Consider the following 20,651-nt stretch of genomic DNA (forward strand, 5'->3'; position numbering starts at 1 on the left):
CCCCACTCCTTCAAAACCCTCAGATTGTTTTTCAGAGTCCATAGTCTCTCATGGTTCATCTTCCCCTCCAATTCCCTCAACTCCCTTCTCCTCTCCATCTCCCCATGTCCTCCGTGTTATTTGTTATGCTCCACAAATAAGTGAAACCATATGATACTTGACTCTTTCTGCTTGACTTATTTCACTCAGCATAATCTCTTCCAGTCCCGTCCATGTTGATACAAAAGTTGGGTATTCATCCTTTCTGATGGAGGCGTAATACTCCATTGTGTATATGGACCACATCTTCCTTATCCATTTGTCCATTGAAGGGCATCTTGGTTCTTTCCACAGTTTAAGGATACTTCTTAAGAAAGACAAGATTGGAAGCAAAGATATCTGAGTAAGAGAAGATGGAGGGCTGAACCAGGGTCACCCTGGTCGGTACAGAGAAAGGGGGACTTGGTGAATAAATATTTAAGAGGTGCAGTTGTCAGGATGTGGTGATCAACTGAGGTATGAGGAGTCAAGGATGACTTTCGGTCTTAGGCTTGTCCTGAGTGTTATGAGTGCTAGCAACTGAGCTGGAGATACAGGAAGACGAGCGGGTGGTTGGGACAAGGAGATGATCAGCTCTGTTATAAACATCTTGAGTTTGATGTGTCTGTGGGACACCCAGGAAAGTGCCCAGAAAACAGTCCGATGTAGAGCTCAATAGAGCAGGAGAAGGGACTGGGCTATAAATATGGATGTGTGAGGTATCAGCCCAAAGTTGATAACTGAGGCCACCAACCTTAAAGAAGTAAGCAGAGAAAAGGAGCCTTTGGAGAGACTGAGGAGGAAAAGCTTTGAAGAAGGAAGAAAACCAAAGCCAGTGGTGTGTGGAAGTCAAAGGGGAGAGGATTTCATGAAGAAAGCAGTCAATAGTTTCAAAGGCAGTGGAGAGGTCAAGGAAAACGCAGATTGAAAAGACTCCATTAGGCTTAATATGTACAGGTTTTCATTGGCAATCTTTGCCGTGAGAGCAAGAGTAGAAGAAAAGAAGAGATAAATTGTTCAATATGGCCTAGATTGAAACGGTCTTACGGCCCGTGCTCTTCAGCACTAGGTTTATTACAAACTTAAAGCAAGGAATTGTTTGTATCTGATACGTGACTAACTAAAGCCAGGGAGTGTCCTGTGGCAAGCTTCAGAACCTCATTTGCTAGAATCCCAGACAGAAATACTCTTGATGCCTTCTATTAGGTTCTTAAAATAGCTTTTTATAAATGATGAGATGTGAAACTGAATTAACCCTAAGTGACAAGAGTAGGACTCACACATTAAGTCCAATCACTCTGTCTTGTCTCTCACGGTCAAGAAACCCCTCTACATGTCCCTGGGCTCCTTCCTTGTCCCACACGCTAACTGCTATAAGGTCCTATTGATTCTACCTTCTAAATATCTCTCAAGTGTATCACCTCTTCTCCATGCCCACTAGCACTATCTAATTCAGATTTCATTATTCCTCATCTGGGCTCTTGGTCCTCCTGCCCTAGGTAGTATTTCCCTTCAGTTCCTGTAAGTCAGTGGAGGACCAGACTATGCCTTGTTCATCCTTCTGTCTCTACCTTTAGCCTTTAGCACAATATCTGGCACATAATATATGCTCAATAAATGTTGAGAGGCAAGTATAAACAATAAATGTTATATTTAGGGCTTTGGAGCCATATTCCTCAACACATGACAAGAGGACACATACTAGTGAACCCAAGATATTTCTCTTGTCAAATAGGCTCTAATTACCAGCCAGTGTCAAGTAATTCTATTGCTTTAAACAGCAGCTTTCTTTTTAATCCATGACACTAGGTTAGTCATATGAAATCAGAGAAAAAAAAAACAAAACATTTGGAACAGTATTTTTTGCAAATCAACTGGAGTTTGAAGTTCCTTACTTATTTAGAAATACAATGGTAAGTTCTGCAACAACACAGATGGATCTAGAGGGTATAATGTTAAGGAAAATAGGATAATCAGAGAATGACCAATATCATTCAATGTCACTCATATGTTGGATTTAAGGAACAGAAGAAATAAAAAAAAAAGAGACACCCCTACAAAAACAGGCCCTTAAGCACAGAACAAACTGGTGGCTGCCAGAGGGGAGCTGGTGGGGGGATGGGGAAAATAGAGGGGATCAAGAGTACAAAGAATACGCTTCTTTGCTGAACACTGACAAATGTATGGAATTGTTGAATCATTGTATCATATCCTAAAATTAATATAACATTGTATATTAATTATACTTGAATAATTAAAAAAGAAAGACAGCCAACAAGACAATTCTGGTTGCTTTGACATGAGACTGAATTTTTTTTTTTTTAAGAGAGTTGTGCAAGCCAGGAAGGGCAGAGGGAGAAGGAGAGAGGGAATCTTAAGCAGGCTTCATCTCAGTGCAGAGACCTTCATGGGGCTTGACCTCACAACCCTGAGATCATGACCTGAGCCCAAATCAAGAGTGGGAATCACCCAGGTGCCCCAACAGATTGAATATTGAGCAAAGAAAGTTGTTTTTCTAAAGTGATTAAAGTGATCTGTGTATCTGTAACAACTCTCCTACCTGTCTCGTTTGAGTAATATTGTTGGCATATATTACTTCTTGAGCTAGCAGAGTAAAGGCAGTGTGATGTACCCCAGCGACACATCAGCATGGTTTGGGACAAGAAAAGAGCCACTCCTTGCTACCAACAGTCCTCGCTTCTGAATGTTAATCTTCTCCAATGGAATAAAGTTTTATTTGAAAATCACAGACAGAAAGGTTCCTGGGTGGTTCAGTTGGATGGTGTCTGACTTGGACTCAGGTCATGATCTCGGGTCCTGGGATAGGGTCCTGTGATAGAGCCCCATGTTGTGTTACCTGCTCAGCATGGAGTTTGCTTCTCCCTCATCCTCTGCCCTTCCCCCCGCTTGTGCTTTTTTTCAAATAAATAAAATCTGAATGAAAGAAAGAAAGAGAGAGAGAGAAAAAAAAAGAAAGAGAGAGAAGAAGGAAGGAAGGAAGGAAGGAAGGAAGGAAGGTAGGAAATCACAGACTGAGACAGAGCTGGAAAGGTCTGCAGATGTGCCTGACCAAGCCCAGCTGTCTTAGAGATGAAGAAGTTCAAGTCTACAACTACTGATGTGTGCAGGGGTGAACCACTGCCTTGTCCACAGTCCCTGGCTTGTAGGGCTAGTCTGGGAGAGGAAGTGATATTGTGTCATTCCTCACCCCTCATGGCCTTCATTGTACTTTATCTTAGTTACTTTTTCCGTATCTCTCTCTTTCCTGGGGGAATGAACCACGTAACACCCAATAACAACCCCTGCATATTCTCCTGGGTACTTAATACAGTGCAAGATGTCCAACCAACATTGTTACTTTGCTAAATGATTTCCTGTTCACATCTTAGCACCATCACGGCCATTCTGAACTATTTACTAGGTATTAATTCAGTTTTCTTGTTGAAACCGAATTTATATGGTTATAGAGAATGGAGGCTTCTGATTTCTACTCAAGTTTCTGCCCTTTTATAAAGCCAAAACTTCTTCTGTGTGTTTTTTTTTTAAGATTTTATTTAGTTATTTGAGAGAGAGAGAGTGCAGAGAGGAGAGTATGAGGGAGAAGCAGACTCCTCGCTGAGCAGAGAGCCTCATGTGGGGCTCTATCCTAGGACCCTGAGATCGCAGCCTGAGCTAAAGGCAGATGCTTAACTGATTGAGCCTCCCAGAGGCCCCATATAATACCATTTTAGATTAAAAGTAAGAAGGGGGGGAGAAAAACCCAGTAGAGTATTTTGTATTAAAAGATTAAACTGACTGAATGTCAAAAGGAAAACATGCTGATGTTCACAATGATTATAAAGTAAAAACTGACAAAAAACAGTTGTCCAGTTACCTCCTTACTTATTGCTTCTGCTTTGACAAAATATCAAGCTAATTTTAATACATCACAATAGACAACTTTGGTCTCATTTCCTCTCTTCGTAAGTCACTCTCACCCTTGGTGCGGTCTCACTGATTAAATGAAATGAAAATACCCTGGAAGAAAAATAGCTTCCATTTCTAATATATGAGTTAATTTTTGTCTGTGAGAAACATAAGAAAGACTGCCCACAAAATGCATGCCTACAGGGGCACCTGGGTGGCTCAGTGGGTTAAAGCCTCTGCCTTCCGCTCGGTCAGGTCATGATCCCAGGGTCCTGGCTCGAGCCCAGAGTCAGGCTTTCTGCTCAGCAGGGAGCCTTGTTCCACCTCACTCTCTGCCTGCCTCTCTGCCTACTTGTGATCTCTGCCTGTCAAATAAATGAATAAAATCTTAAAAAAAAAAAAAAAGCATGCCTACACAAAGCCACTTCGAGTCTGTAAATCTGAAGAAACACTGTCTAAGAGGTGTGGGCCAGCCTGGCCTCCAGACCCTTTGACACTGGGAGCCAATCCTGACTCCACCTGACCAACTCAACATCGTCATCTGCGAAATGGGGCTGATGAGATTTGTGGGGTTGTGAGGAAGGAAGGAGGAGGGAAAGCACCTGACAAGTAGTAACTGTCCCATAAATAGCACCTCCAATTACTCTGCTCCTACGAGGGCTCACGTCCCCACCATTATTATTCCAGATGACATAATGAGATAAAGGGAATGCTAATGTCCGGAATTGCAATTATTTTTCTAGATTCTGGTTTTTCTTTTGACCATGTTGAGGAGACACAGAAAGGAACTCATGAGCAACACATACAGTGGATTCTGACTATTGTGTGGCCCTCCCTGAGACTGACTTGACTCTCCCTGAGGGGATTTAGTTCCCAGAAGCACCAGAGAGAACTTGCTAAAGCCCAACATGAGGTTTCAGACCCTTAGGGTGAGAATCGAAGATGAATTTGTTTCAAAACTCATCTCTTGCTAATGATACCGGGCACGTCTGCTAGAAGATTTGGAGCCGGTGTATTTCTGCAAATTTGTCTTTTGTTTGGAAGAAGAGGCTCCTCCACTGGTAAACATTCTGTCCTCATATGTTTTTGAACTCTTTAAAGGGTTTACCTCCATCTTTTATGGGAAGTAAATATTTCTCAATTCATTGAAAATAAAAAAGAAAGAAAACCACTGTATCACATGATAAGGGGAAAAATATTTTCTTTCCCCTTTCATTAAAAAAAAAAAAAAAAAAGCAAAACCCCAAACATAACAATGAATAATGAAAGGAAAACAGACGGAGCCGGTCCATTCCGTGGGGGAGGGGCAGAGTAGCTGCCGGGCACAGCTGCCGCGCGTCTGGTGTCCCAATTCTTTCCTTTCCCATCCCTTTATTACTTTACTGGACCAAGAATGTAGACAATTTGGGCGATGGTTGTTTTGCGTTTTGGTTTCTCGACTTAATTCTATGGGGTGCTCTTTGCCCCCTGCACTGAGTCCTCAGCCGAGAATGTCACCTCAGTGTGCTGCAGGGAGCCACACAAGGGGGGCTCGTGCTCCTTTTCCAGTTCCACCTCGTCCCGTGAGGCCCTGGAAACTTGGAAGGGCTCGTGGTCTTAGCTGGGGCTGCTGTCACCGACTCCCATTGACTGGGTGGCTTAAACAACAATTTCTCACACTTCTAGAGTCTGGAAGGCCAAGATCCATGTCAGCAGATTCAGCGACTCGTGAGAACCCTCTTCCTATTTGGCAGATGGCCACCTTCTCGCTGTCTCCTTACCTAGGGGAGAGAGACAACTCTGGCCTCCTCATCTTCTGATAAGGGCAGCAGGAAAGCTAATCCCATCATGGGAGCTCTATCCTCCTGACCTCACTAAACCTAATTATTTCCGGAAGGCCCCACCTCCTAATACCATCACAGTGGGTGTTTGGGAGTTTCATAGAGACACAGACTTTCAGTCTGTAGGGCCACTATAATGCTTTTGTCAAAATCATCACATCCTTTATGCCTCTTTCAAGCATTTCTCACTGTGGTTTTGGTTGGGTACCAAATGACTGCACGCTCACACACCAACACTGTGTGACCTTCAAGGAGATACTATCAACTGTTAGTGTTTCCTTCCCAAATCCATACTTGAAAGCCCTAATCTCGCCTGGGTGGCTCAGTGGGTTAAGCCGCTGCCTTCGGCTCAGGTCATGATCTCAGGGTCCTGGGATCGAGTCCCACATCAGGCTCTCTGCTTGGCGGGGAGCCTGCTTCCCTCTCTCTCTCAATCTGCCTGCCTCTCTGCCTACTTGTGATCTCTCTCTCGCTCGCTGTCAAATAAATAAATAAAATCTTAAAAAAAAAAATTAAAAAAAAAAAAGCCCTAATCTCCACTGGGATGGTCTTCGGAGGTGAGTTATTTGGGAGGTAATTAATTTAAATGCGGTCATGAGGATGAAACCCCCATGATGGGATTAGTGCCCTTATAAGATTCGGACAGAGATCTTCTCTGTCCAGAAGCAGGCACAGGAAGGGTCGTGTGAGCACACAGTGAGGTGACTGTCCACAAGCCAGGAAGAGAGGCCTCAGCAAAGACCAGCCATCCTGGTACCTTGACCCTGGGCTTCCAGTCTCCAGCACGGAGAGAAATAAATGTGTTGGTTAAGCTACCACATTAATGGTATTTTGTTATAATAGCTTGAGCTGATGGGGATGCAAGATGACTTCAATTCTCCTGAACTGAAAAGGCACAGAGAGCAGAGAAATAATGAAAGGTGATTCCTAAGGGAGTGTTTGGTTTGTTTCTGAACTTAGAGAACAATTCCTAGAAAAGAATATTTCCCATCATAATACTGACTATTACAGATTTGAAAAAAAAACCCATTTTGTTCTATAAAGCAATATAATTATAATTTCCTCCAAATCTTCCATCAAACTATCACTTTTTCCTTTTTTATAAATTTGCATAGGCCTCGAGTTTCCTGATAGGTGATGGGCATTAAGGAGGGCACTTGAAGTAATAAGCACGGGATGTTGTTTGTAACTGATGAATCACTGAATTCTGTCTATGAAGCTAACAATACAATCTATGTTAATTAAATTGAATTTAAATAAAACTTTTAAAAATAAATAAAAAATAAAAGTATTGCTTATCTCTTTCAGCATGAACCTAATAATATAACTATATGGAGGCTCATTAAAGGTAGAATCAGCATGTAGAATTCCATATCCTAACAAGTGACCTGCCCCATTTCTTCTAAGAAAGTTGTGTGTTTTCTAGAAATCGCCCCTCACATAGCTGAGGTTTCTACATGGTAACATAGTAACAAAGGTTTATGTTTTTTTAAGATTTTATTTATTTATTTTGAGAGAGAGAGAGTGAACGCAAGTTGGGGGAGGGACAGAGGCAGAGGAGGAGAGAGAGAATCTCAAGCAGACTCCATGTTGAGCACAGAGCCTGACGTGGTGCTCTCTCTCCTACAACCATGAGATCATGAACTGAGCTGAAATCAAGAGTCAGATAACCTACTGAACCACCAAGGTGTCTCACATGGTAACAAAGGCTTGTGCAAACTGCACATGCTCCTTCTGTGCTCAGGGGCAAAGGTGTATTTATTAATACAGAAACTCATATCCCGTTGTGTCAGCCACTCATCCTTGCTAATGAAACATGATCTGCTACCATTATGGATTAAGTGGTGTCAGGTCATCCAAAAATGCTCACCAAAGATTTGCTGTTTATTAAATTTATTGAGAACTCTTACCCAAACCAGTGCTGTATTTTACACAGAGGGGAAAATGGAAATTCTGTCCAGGAGTTACACTAAGAGAATCCTGCGCTAGGAAGAGAATTTTCACCAAGATCTCCTGGGGCATGTGTTAAAAATGAATATTCCCTGACTTCAAGCTCAGCATTTCTGCCGTAAGAATGCGCCAGGACTCAGGGCGCCTGGTCTGTCTTCAGTTCAGGTCAGGCAATCTGTTATTAGGCATCTGCCTTTGGTTCCGGTCATGATCCTGGGGTCCTGGGATCGAGCCCCACATCGGGCTCTCTGCTGGGCGGGAAGCCTACTTCTCCCTCTCCCACTCCCCCTGCTTGTGTTCCCTCTCTCACTGTGTCTCTATCTGTCAAATAAATAAACAATAAATAAATAAATCTTAAAAAAAAAAAAAAAAGAATGGACCAGGACAGAAGCCAGAAATATGGTTTAACAAGATCCATGGGTGATTCTGATGTCATTGATCCACTTTGAGAAATATATTGTAGTTGTGTCCTATCCCTAGTTTAGAAATCACACACCAAGAACCTACTCTGAGCAAGGTGGGTGAAGGTGATATTCTGAAGTTGCTCTGTTTTCAATTAATTTTTCTCTTTCCAGGTACTTTAGATGGCCTCACTATTGGGTTTCCATGAGGCAGACTTACCAAGCTCTAAGGATATGTTTTTCATTCTTTTCTCTCTGCTCTCTAGCCAATGTTAAACCCCGGGTATCATGTCCAAGATGGCAGCCAATTGTCTGATTAGCTATGCATGCCAAGGGGTTATGGGTAACCAACGCTTTAATGTATGATTCTCCTGGGTTTAAGTTCATTTTAACAAAGGGCTCTAAGAAGTTGGGATGGTCCCTACCAGAGAGAAATCTCTACATTCTAAACTCCTGGATGCACCAGCAGTACAGCAGGGGAGGTAATTTTTGTCTGCTAGCCTCAATTCTCAGTAGGCCTCCTTGTAAAATCAACTCTGTTCCTAAGAATGTACAGGATTTCCTTTGCAGACGTATGTAGAAGTTGAAGAGGATAAGACTGACCACAAAAGGTATAGAGAGTGCCAAGTTCTTGTCTTCCAACTTTGCTGATTTGTGTTGATAGGATCAAACTGGGAAAAAAATTGGCTAACATAACCCAAATTCACCTGACCTTAATATAATACTAACTTGAATCATAAAGCCAGTAGAAGAGTTTGTTGTGGGAAATATCTCTTTCCAGGAGGAGGCTGTTCAACTCATAATGGAGTGACTCAGTATCAGACATAGGAATCTGGAATCAGAAATCATACCCTGTGGTTCTGTTCTAACCCTCCTGGAGGCCAGATCCACACATCTTGGTGATCTAGCAGAGGAGAGAGAGTACAAGGTGGGTGACAAGGGGGCCTAGGATAAATCTGTCGTATTATGAGAAATAGTTCTGGGTTTTAAATCTGGCCCTACTGCTCATTAGCTGTGTGACCTTGGGGAAGTTACATAAACTCTTAGCCTCAGTCTACTATCTGTAAAAGGGGAAGAACATTGATAGTAAACATTCAGTTCATATTTCTATTGCTATCATATTATCAATATTATTCTTAGCCATCTGGGGAAAAAGTAAGAAAGCTAAATTTGATGTTGGTATAGATCAGCCTCTCTGCTGGGGCAGAAGTAGAAAGGGTGAGAAAATTTTGGTTATACAAGATACAATGATAAATAAGAGAGGCAGATTAAGAACTAATATGGCAGACTGTCCATTTTAGCATTCAGGGCTAAGAATGGGTTCTCCCTTTCTGGAAACTTACGTGTAAGTGTCTCTTCCAGATCAGTCCTGCAGAAAGTTTGATGAACACCGTCAGGGACACACAGAACATGGCAAAGCTCAGGCACAGGTCAAAGGCTTGAAGGGTAAGGTGGTACTCTTCGTAGTGCGGCGGGTCCACACAAGCTGATGGGAAGCTTGCATACGGAAAAGGAAAGGCGACTGCATAACCAAGGTAATCGGTCCCTGCTATCCCTGAGAACGAGTAGAAGCAGTATGGGCCAAGGAGAGCAGATTCCAAAGCTACAGCAAAATGAAGCGGACAGCCCATCATGCTCAGAATCACAAAGGTGAAACTAGCTTCCCACTGAAAACAAAGCAAAAACAAAGCGTTATTTTGGGAACTGAATTCTTCAAAAGCTTTTCAGCAACATGAAGAAAGAACATGTCAGGTATGAATCTCTTTTATTGGGAAGCTAAGGAGAAATGAATTACAACGTTCTCTTTTAGGCCTTTTGTTCGCCTCTTGAATCCACACTATGGGAGAATAACGTATCAGCCAACTGGACCAAAAACAAAATGAATTCCATCCAACAAACATGTGTTTATTTTGCTTGTATCATGTGTTGACAGCCAGTCTGGGGTGGGAAAAACAAACAGGAGTACACAGAACACTTGCCTTATCCTAGCGCCTTGCTAATCAGGGAGGGCGTGGCCCATGATTCAGCAGCACTGACAACCCCTGGATTTGTTAGAAATGGAGAATCTCAAACCTCACCCGGGTCTACTGAATCAGACATTGCATTTTAACCAGATTCCCCAGTGATTCACACGTACATTCCAGTTTGAGCCACGGGAAGATCTATGATCAGATCAGGGTAGTCTTTTTTATACTATGGGATTACTTGGCTCCATACTATTGAAGTGCAAGATATCATGGACTTTTCATCCTTTTTTAGGGGGAGAAGTAACAGAGACATTGGAAGGACATCCCAAATGAGGAGCTGAGCCTTAAAAAGACATGCATAAAAACAGAGGAGCCCTACGCGTCCATTTATTCAAAATGAAATTCAGGAGGATAGCACTGGTGATGTCCTCTCCAAACTGGAACACTTACATATTTACAGTAATCATAGGAACTTGTAGAAAATGTTTGGAGAAGAAATCAGATAAAAATTATCCATTTAACACCCAGTTTACTCCTGAAACCCATTATAGTAAGGCATCAGTCAGAGAGAATTCAATGATAATTGGAAATCACGTTCTCTAAGTTCCATCCTGAACTGGTAGAGATTTGACCTTGAAACCTATTCAATCATCCTACTCGATGTCTGTATGTTTACCAGGTATCTCTTGGTCCACTCTTTGGGAGCCAACAGCAGAAGTATACCAGTCGTGATGGCCTGTGAGAAGAAAATGGAAAAATAACATCCATGATAGAATGTACCTCTGGAAAGAGTTCAATCTGTCTCACGGTTTGACAACTTTATTATGAACTAGAAAGAACAGCAAATGGCTAAATGGATTTATGGCTCTGATCCGCTCCTCATCGGGGATGACAACGAGGCAAGGAAGCCATCAGTGTCATAAAGACATGATTCATACAAGCTCATTTTTTGATTTTCTGTGTTGTCTTTGCCATCGCAATTATAACCTTCACTACTGTTAGGTGTCACTGGCATAAAAGCCTCGCTTTATAACCCTTGCCATATGTTCTAGTTTGATTCATTGTCTATCGTTCATCTTTCTCACAAATTGTTAAAATTACAAATGGGAGGAACCAGAGAAGAAATGTCACAGAGCCCTGAAAACCCACCCAGCAATGGCATTATCTTTTCTTTTCTGCTTTTCTTTTCTTTCGAGATTCTCAGCCTGCTGGTGGGATGCAAGTATGTGATTCCCTGTTCTCAAGTAACAAAGTTATAATTAGAGTGAATGCATGGTGAGACCTTAATTGTTCTGGGTGCTGTGGTGTCCACAAGACATTGGTTTTTGTTGTTGTTGTTGTTGTTTTAGTCTCCTTTGAGGGGAAAAAGACCCAAAGTACAGAATGAAAATAGTTAAAGGAGGGAATGGTGTCACTGGAATTGAGCAATATATAATGAAAAAAAAAAATTCTGGGTTCATCTCTGATTCAGCTCTGGGTCTGATGAAGACCTTTGTGGTCCCTGAGCTTGGAAACTGCTTATTTCTGACCCATAAATCATTTGTTCCTGGTCGAGGAACACTTTGAGGTTGAGAGAAAACCAGGAAGAGATGTGTCTGAAATGAGATGTAGAATGAGGGCAGGACTAAGACTAGTTACAAATTAGGTTTTTGACAGAGAAATAAATATGACTGTATGTATAGTATCAACCAATCTGAAGGGAAAAATCCTTTTGTACCAATGTGGTTTTGAGGTACGCTGCTTTCATAGCTTCTGTGGCCACTCGGTATTTTTTGTGGTGGTGGTGGTGGTAGTTTGTTGTTGGCTGTTTTTTTGTTTTTGTTTTTTGTTTTGTTTTGTTTTGTTTTGTTTTGTTTTGTTTTGTTTGAGATCCAGCTTTTCATTTTCCTGACATATTTTATTTTGAAAGTCCGACTTCGAGAAGGGGCGGGGGCGGGTGTAGGAGAAGTACACACACGTCTGCTCACACCAAACTTCTCATGTAGCTACGGCTGAAATTCCAGACGTGGCATCGCTGTCCCATAAAACTCCCGTGGATAAAAACAGAACCATCTGTAGGCAAAGGAGGTTGGCTTGATTCTGCAAGAGGAAAGTTTCCAAAGGACCCTGCGGAGGTTGAGCTTGCATCAGGAGCAGACAAAACGGGGAGCATTAGAAAGAGCCCCTGAGCTGGGCTGCTGAGCCTGCGACGCGCTCTCCCCCGCACGTCACTCCTTGGGAGAGAGCAGCCCTGGACCCAGCAGGAGAAGAGCGAAGGACACACTCCCGCGCTGGGTAACTCCCAGTCCATAGCCTTGATTCCAGGTTGCCTTAGCTACTTTGGCGTGAACCGTCGCTTTCCTTTCAAAAGTTGAAAAATGCGGCGGGATGGCAGTGGCCTGTTATTTCTGTCGTCGCTGCCAGCTTGAGTTTTGCTTTGTTTACACAAAACTTTGAAAAGATCTTTCACGGAGGAGGCTGGTGTATGAATGCCATTCAGTAACTTGTGAAATCCACCCTGTGGACCGTGGTGGCTCAGGAGTCAGCACACCCATCTTTCCTGGTGCGCACCCCTCCCCCCACCCACCGTGAGCCAGAGGGCAAGGTGTCCCCTGAGTCACAGCCTCCCTTTTCTTGCTTTCTTTTCTTCTTTTCTTCTCTATTTTCTTTTTTTTTTTTTTTTTAAGACTTATTTATTGGACACCTGGGTGGCTTAGCCCTTAAGCATCTGCCTTGGGCTCAGGTCATGATCCCAGGGTCCTGGGATAGAGCCCCACATCTAGCCCCAAACTCTGCCAGAAGGCTGCTTCTCCCTCTCCCACTCCCCCCACTTATGTTCCCTCTCTCGCTGTCTCTCTCTGTCAAATAAATAAAATAAAATCTTGAGAAGAAAAGATTTATGTATTTATTTGAGAGAGAGGGAAAGTGCCTGAGCACACATTCATGTGAGCAGGGGTGGGCGGTGGACAGAGGGACAGAGAGTCTCCAGCAGACCTCCCTGCTGAGCGCGGAGCCCGAAACGCTGGGCTCCACGCACGTCCCCACCCTGAGATGGTGACCTGAGCTAGAACCAAGAGTGTGACACTCAACTGACCGAGCCACCCAGTCACCTTTTTTTTTTTTTTTAACCTTATACTTAGGGAGAGGGAAAAGAAGGTAAAAGGAAGAGTTTTGAGGGTACGGAAAAGAAGTCAAGTGGGGAAAGGAAATGGGAGAGGTAGTGTCTGAGAGGCAAGCGCTGGGTCCCGCAGGGCAGTCGGGTTTCAGGAAGGACCAGGAGGAGGTGCTTGGGGAGTATGAGCCTGGCCAGAAGGCCCAGTCCTGCACTCTCCACCCTCAGCTCTTTCTGGCAGGCTAGCTCTCTGCGACACAGGGCAGTTCCTGGGACTAGACTTGGGTTTTGTAAGAGGAGCTGCTCACACTGTAATTGCATGCTAATTGTGAGCCTTCCCACTGAATCTTTAAATTGCCCACGTAAAGACGCAGTTCCCAGAAGCGGATGAATTGAAGGAAGTGGGGAGCAGTCACAACGGAAATAGAAACTTTTAGGGGAATCATTTTAATAGGCGCTAATTTATTCACTTACAAACATCTATTGTGGGTCTGCTGTGAACAAGGGATATGATAGGCACTCTGCCGACAGCATCGTAACAGTTAACGTTTACGGAGCACTTACTGCATGCCAAGCATGACACTAAACACTTTACATGTGTTAACTCATTTAATCCTTATAATGATGGAGATCTCCTACTTTTTAAGTGAGCCACAGAGAGGCAGATCAGATGAGCAAGCTCACCAAGTAATAATTATAGGCACAGGGGTTCCAGCTTTCATTGGAATTTACAGTCCAGATGTGAAAGTGATGAGAAGAACGTCCACCTATTGAGGCAAGAAAGAGTGAGTGCTTTCTGTGTGAGAAGAGCCCAGTGATAAGATACCACTTCTGGGGGAAAAGATTGCAGATGAAAGCATTTCCCCCCATGGGGGAAACAGGAGGCGAAGCAGGTTTGAAGGATGGATGTGATTTCAGCGGGAGATGCCAGGGGGAAGGACAGCCTGAGTAACAGGTGCAAAGGTGGGAACACAGCAGGCAGGTTTGGTGAGACAGACTCCCCGATGTGGGACAGGGCTGGTTCTGGGCACAAAACCAGTAGGAAATCAGGCTTGAAAGCCACGTGGGGCCAGGTTGAAAAGGGCCTGGAAATTCAGGCTGACACATGTGAACTTTGGACAATAAAGCAACACTGAAGGTTCTTTTTTTTTTTTTTTTAAGATTTTATTTATTTATTAGAGAGAGAGAGCATGCGCACAGGCAGACAGAGTTGCAGGCAGAGGGTGAAGCAGGCTCCCTGCCGAGCAAGGAGACCGATGTGGGACTCGATCCCGGGACGCTGGGATCATGACCTGAGCCGAAGGCAGTCACTTAACCAACTGAGCCACCCAGGCGTCCCAACACTGAAGGTTCTTGAAGAAGGAGTCGAACTGATGCAGTAGAGATTTAGAAAGGTGAGCCTATGGTCACGTGCATGTTGGGTCCCGATGCAGGGAGGCCTAGGTGTCTCTGTAGGAACTTGGTCTTCAGACTTGAAATGAATTTTTTTCTTTACTATTATTTTTTCAAGACTTCACCTTTTTAAAATAATCTCTTACACCCAACATGGGGCTCAAACCCACAACCCCGAGATTAAGAGTCACACACTCCACTGACTGAGCCAGCCAGGCGTCCCCTGACCCAAACTTTTTTTTTAAACCTCTACCATAGCAAGAAATATATTTTGCATCATGCCCAAGCCATAAATATTTTTATATCTAACCAAAACCATAATATTGTTAGTATGTGTGATACACTCTGGTTCTATTCTATTCTATTCTATTCTATCCTATCCGTGTTTTATAAATGTTGCTAGCTACCCAATAGATTGGTTTTAGAACTCATTAATGAAAGGGTTCCCACAGTTTGGCTATTGAAGTTATCTAGGCGTAAAACCTGGGTGGGGTAGGAAGTGATAAGGAGTTGAGTGGGAAGTGGAGCACAGTGAGAATGAGAGGAAAGCATGCATAGGGACATGCTTCACAGGAAAAATAAAAGTTAGCTGGCAATGGACTGGATGCAGTGGGGTAGAAGTGGGGCTGAGGGTAGGTTGGTTTAGGGCACTGTTGCCCAGAGCACAGTCCTAGGACCAGCAGCGTCGGCATCCCTTGGAAACTTCGGAGATAGGCAGAGTCTCTGGCCCCAGCCCAGATTTACTGAACCAGAATATACATATTAACCAGATCCCCAGAGTGATTCACATGGGCATTACAGTTTGAGAAGCATTACTTAAACTGGAGGGAAGGATTGAACTGAAAGTCACTCTAGGATTTGAAATTGGGTTCAGAGCCTGGAAAGTCAGGAGAAGAAATGATTGCTTATGGTGGTGAGGTGATTTTGGGGGGACAAGCTGAGCTTAAAGAAGCCTAGGACATCTAGGGGTGCCTGGGTGGCTCAGTCCATTAAGCGTCTGCCTTCGGCTCAGGTCATAATCTTGGGATCCTGGGATCGAGCCCCGTGTCACGCTCCCTACTCAGCAGGGAGTCTGCTTTCCCCTCTCCCTCTGCCCCCCACCTCCCTCTCTCAGGTAAATAAATAAAAATGTTTAAAAATAATAATTAAAAAAAAAAAAAGAAGTTTAGGCTACCCAAGTGGAAAACTGGCCATCAGGTGTCTGACATTCACAAGACTGTTGAAGCTGTAAGAAGCTTGAGTGATGGTGAAATCAAGTCCTTCCTCTGACAGAGGAGGACACTGGGGCCCTTCTCCCAAGTTCCCGTCCCCAGGCAGGATTCTGGGGGCAGCACAGCTGCCTACCACTAAGTCACTGGAGCTGCCAAGCCACGTTCTCCAGGATTCAAGTAGAGCTCAGTCCTTAAGGCACTGTGTCTCCTGGCTCCATATGTGTTAGCAGCAGATGACTTTAAATCACCTAGCTCAGAAATTATAGGACATCTGCTTATCATATGGCTGTCAGAGGAGAGCTTGGAGAGTCTGAGGACCAATATTTGTGAAGAATTTAGAAAGTTTGGGATAAAAGCATTGAACAAATACAAAATACTGCAACATTTGTAAAACTCTATCTTTTGAAAGCCTCAAAAGAGATAGGGAATCTCTTGTAAAAGGAAGTAGCAATATGATTGAAGTGTACAATTTGTCTTTCTACCAGAGGAAGATTCACTCTGCAGGCGAGTTAAGAAGTGACTGGTAGGGGCGCCTGGGTGGCTCAGCTGGTTAAGCGTCCGACTCTTGATTTTTGGCTCAAGTCATGATCTCAGGGCTGTGAGGTGGAGCCCCACATTGGCCTTGAGCTCAGCGGGGAGTCTGCTTGGGATTCTCTCTCTCCCCCCTCTGCCCTGCCCTCCATGTCTTCTCTCTCTCTCTCTCCCTCTCTCGAACAAATAGATCTTTAAAAACAGAACAAACAAACAAACAAAAGTGACCAGTAAAGAAGGTTGTGGAATGAGTCAGAGACCTTTGAAGTTGACCCTGATCAGATGGAGCTGTGACTTGCTAGGAAACTCACTAGGAAAAGAAAAAAATCACATTGTTCCAAGCTTAGACATCATTGAAAGAGTGAGCATTCTTATTGTTTTCCTTCTCAAGAGGTTTTTTCCCCCTTCTGTAGTACAATACCAGCTTGACTTTTCATCCTTGCAACCTAATCAGAGTTCAGTGGTGTGAGAAATTTTGTACCAGGGCATGGGACCCATTCACTTACTCAACCCTATTTATTGAATAGTATTTATCGAACACCTGGTCTGTGACTCACTCTGTTCCAAGTGCTGCAGGCATAGCAGAAAACAAAAAGAAAAAAAAAATCCCCACCCTTGTATAATATACACTTTTTAGGGGAGGGGTATAAACAAACAATAAATAAGTATATTATATAGTATATTAGCTGGCAATAAGGGCCATGGGCAAAAGAATAGAACAGGGAATGAGAAATCGGGGATGCGAGATTTGGGGGAGATTTACAATTTTAAGTCGGGTAATGAGGGTCATGAAGGAAGGCATCAAGGAGAAAGTGACATGACTTCAAAGAATTAAAGGAAGTTAAGGAACAAGCCATGTGTGGGAACAGGCTTCAGGCAGAGAACAGACAGTGCAAAGGTCCTCAGGCAAATAACATACATTGGAATGTTTGAACACAAGGGGCACGTGTGATGGCTAAGGGAACCGAGAGTGGTAGGAGATGAGGTCCCGGAAGGTAACAAGATGGGGAACTCGGCTGCTCCTCAGGGAACAGAATGGGAAAATGAGCGGACGGCAAGAGATTAGGAAGGAAGGATTTGAACAGAAATTGGGCACTGATGGGATTCAGGGTGGGTGGCCCCCAAATAGGAGACTTTGGCATGTTGATTATTTTGAATTAAAGTTTTTTAGGAAACAACAGGTGCAAGAAGAACACTGACTCTCCTCTGTCCCCCTGAAAGCAGGAAACGAATTCCCCATGTGAAGGGGTGCCCTCCCTGCACTGGAGGGTAGACGTTTTCCTCCATCACAGCACAAACAAGAGGCATGGTATCAATTAGCATGTGTGTAGAACTTTAAAATTGGCAAAGCCCTTGATTATACAAGCTTTGTTCAAATTTGGTCATTCTCACTGAACAACTCAGGGTCAGATAGTGTCACACAGACTCCCTTTACCTGCAAAATTCCTCATGTTCTAGGTAAAAGCAATGAAGAACTAGCTGAGTGAGGGTCCTGCTCTTGCCCATATACCAAGAATGTCAGAGTCAGGGCTTGAACATAGGCCCCATCTCCCCAGTCCTACTTTTTGGATTCCAATTCCCCATGCTGTCAATCTCAAAATCAAATAGCCATCAACTATCTGTGTGCTGGACACAGATCTTTTCATTTCTCTGGGTCTGACTGATAAAACAGATATTGGTGCAGAATAAGCCTATATTCAATAATTTTTTCTCCTAATCAAATCTCAGCCTCTGTTCAATGTTCTATGACAGACAGCAGGCACAGACATAGAATTTAGAAAAAGGGATACAGAGTTGGACTCTAGTTGTGGTTTTGTTTACCTTTGGGTCAGTTCTGAAGTCAGAGTTAAAAAAATTAATAGAATAGAAAAATATCAGACTTCATTTCACACAGAAGGCTAAATATTGTTTTGTGAAACTTTGTTATAAAGATTTAGTTATATGTATTTATCAAAACCTATCTATTTACCTAGAGGGAATTATAGAGATATATTTATGTACATTCTAGGTCCTGATGTAAAAGGTTTTCCTTACTCTAGGTCATCAATGGAAAGTGTGGCAAGTGCTTGGATAAATGTAACTGTCATCTTTGTATTCCAGTAGTTTTTTTTTTTTTAAAGATTTTAGCTAATTATTTGACAGAGATGCAGGGAGAGAGGGAACAGAAGCAGGGGGAGTGGGAGAGGGAGAAGTAGGCTTTCTGCAGAGCAGGGAGCCTGATGCAGGACTTGATCCCAGGACCCTGGGATCATGACCTGAGCCAAAGGCAGACGCTTAATGAATGAGCCACCCAGGCATCCTTCCAGTAGATGTTTAATAAATATTTATTTGCATGAATGTGTGGCTTCAGGCAGGAGATGGGGAAAAGAACAGATGGGGAAGACTGGGGAGGTAGATGTACAAGAATGTATTAGGAAAGAAAAACAAAACAAAACACCATCCCATGCTTTCCTCATTCATTTCCACACTCCTACCATTCTGCTTTCTCCATCTACTCACCATCCTTGAAACCCACTAGATGGAGTTTTTAAAAAACTGAGACCTTTTGCTTGTTTCTTTTACCATTGCAACTTAAGCATGCAGTAGGCTGTCAATACTTATTTCTTTAATAAATAGATTAAAATGATATGTTCTAGGGTCTAACTTTTAGGTGATATCACAGTTAAAGTTGGATTTTTTTTTTCTTAAGACTTAAAAGGTTGCCTTTCTCAAGAATGGCTACGTTTAGGGGCACCTGGGTGACTCAGTTGGTTAACTGTCTGCCTTTGTCCCAGGTCATGATCCCAGGGTCCTGGGATCGAGCCCCACTTAGGACTCCCTGCTTGGCGGGGAGCCTGCTTCTCCCTCTGTCTCTGACTGCTGTTCCCCCTGCTTGCGCTCTCTCTGTGTGTCAAATAAATAAATAAAATCTTTAAAAAAAAAAGAGAGAGAATGGCTACATTTTCATAGAAAACTAAAGATCAAAGGCTCTAAAGTCAAAATTGTCTAGTCTCCAATGGTGAATGTCAGGCATCACAAGAAACAATGAGAGAAGGATTTGTGGCAAGGCTCTGTAACTCCTCTTAAACCATACCACCATGGAAGACATCTATTCGCAAGGCTAGATGTGTTCATTTCTTTGACCCAGAGAGCTGGGGTACTAGAACAGCCCTTCATTGGTGCAGTCATTGTACTTGTACTTGGCCCATGTACCCCTTCCTAATGAACGGTGACGTTGGAGAGGTACCTCACCCAACTTCTTGAATGACTTTCAGTTCAAACAGCTGCTCACAAGGACAACTGTGGGAGAACTAAGATTTGGGGCTTGCAAATCGTGGATCAGGTAAACACACCTCAGTGTTTCTAGGGAAAGCATTAGTCTGAAAATTATTTTACTTTGTTCTCCATTTTTACATGTTTTTATGGTTCACATTTTTTTCTAAATTCAAGTTTTACGGGAGAGATTCCAGTTTCTCAGAATACCAAGGTGAGGAGATTAAAATAACTTTTTAAGAATTACTTGAACAGCATTTCATTATAGTACACATGATGGTATATATGATAAAACGATATCAAGAAAGATTCTACATTTGAGAGGCAACAAATGGAAATCAACGTTCTATGGTAAATTCTAATTTTCTGTTGATTTTGGACTTCTCCGTATTGTTGGAAAACATGTTATTCTTTTTCTTCTTTCCCTCCCTTCTTTCTTCCTTCTCCCAATATATGTAATAAAATATTTTCCTACCAAAGCTCCATTCCAGATGGGGCAAGCAATCCAGACACTCCATCCCGTGAACCAAAGCTTGTAAGAAAAGACAGGGAAGAAAGCGATAACTCCAGAGAATACACTGAGAGCCCCCAGGGAAATGAGAATTCGGCCAGCAGCCTGGTGTAGGCTCTGCATTTTCCTCTGCGACTTGGTCCTCGATCTCAAAGATGTTTTGTTACCAAAACATGAGGGTATGTGAAGCCTCAGTAAACAGAAATTTCTTAGAGACAGTAGCCATGACACATGTGGACTGTTGATCTACTTGGAAACAAGCTTCTGTTTGTTTCACCAAAGATAATAACATGTAATGAAATAATCCTTGACATAAATTTGGTACAATAAATTCTAATACTAGTTTACTAAGAGAGTGAGTGAGTGAGTGAGAAAGAGAGAGAGAAATCATTCCTTGTTTTGGATTACCGCCTCCATTCCCTTCATTCTGCCCTGTGGTGGGGAGTGCCCACTTCCTGGCTTAATCAGATTCAAAGGCTTGCTGACTGAGCTAATTGTTTCTCAACTCAACCTGCCTGGTGGTTCCAGCATAAAGCCAACATCCTTTGTGCACAATAGATTCACATTCCCAGCACAATTTCCCACAAAACAAAGTAAAAAT

General features: G+C 43.0%; 1 protein-coding gene across 1 annotated transcript in view; it reads right to left on the reverse strand.

The window, feature by feature from the left end:
• TMEM212 (transmembrane protein 212) overlaps positions 1 to 20,173 on the reverse strand; it is a 96,570-nt gene extending 76,397 nt beyond the window's left edge. Inside the window, exons 1-3 of the mRNA XM_046003655.1 lie at positions 20,015 to 20,173; positions 10,739 to 10,798; positions 9,439 to 9,762 (exon numbers count right to left, since the gene is read on the reverse strand). Coding sequence (XP_045859611.1) covers positions 9,439 to 9,762; positions 10,739 to 10,798; positions 20,015 to 20,173 — 543 coding nt within the window. The remainder of the gene's footprint in view (positions 1 to 9,438; positions 9,763 to 10,738; positions 10,799 to 20,014) is intronic.
• Positions 20,174 to 20,651: the final 478 nt, after the last annotated feature.

This window comes from Meles meles, chromosome 4, assembly GCF_922984935.1.
Source record: "Meles meles chromosome 4, mMelMel3.1 paternal haplotype, whole genome shotgun sequence".
Classification (NCBI taxonomy): Eukaryota; Metazoa; Chordata; class Mammalia; order Carnivora; family Mustelidae; genus Meles; species Meles meles.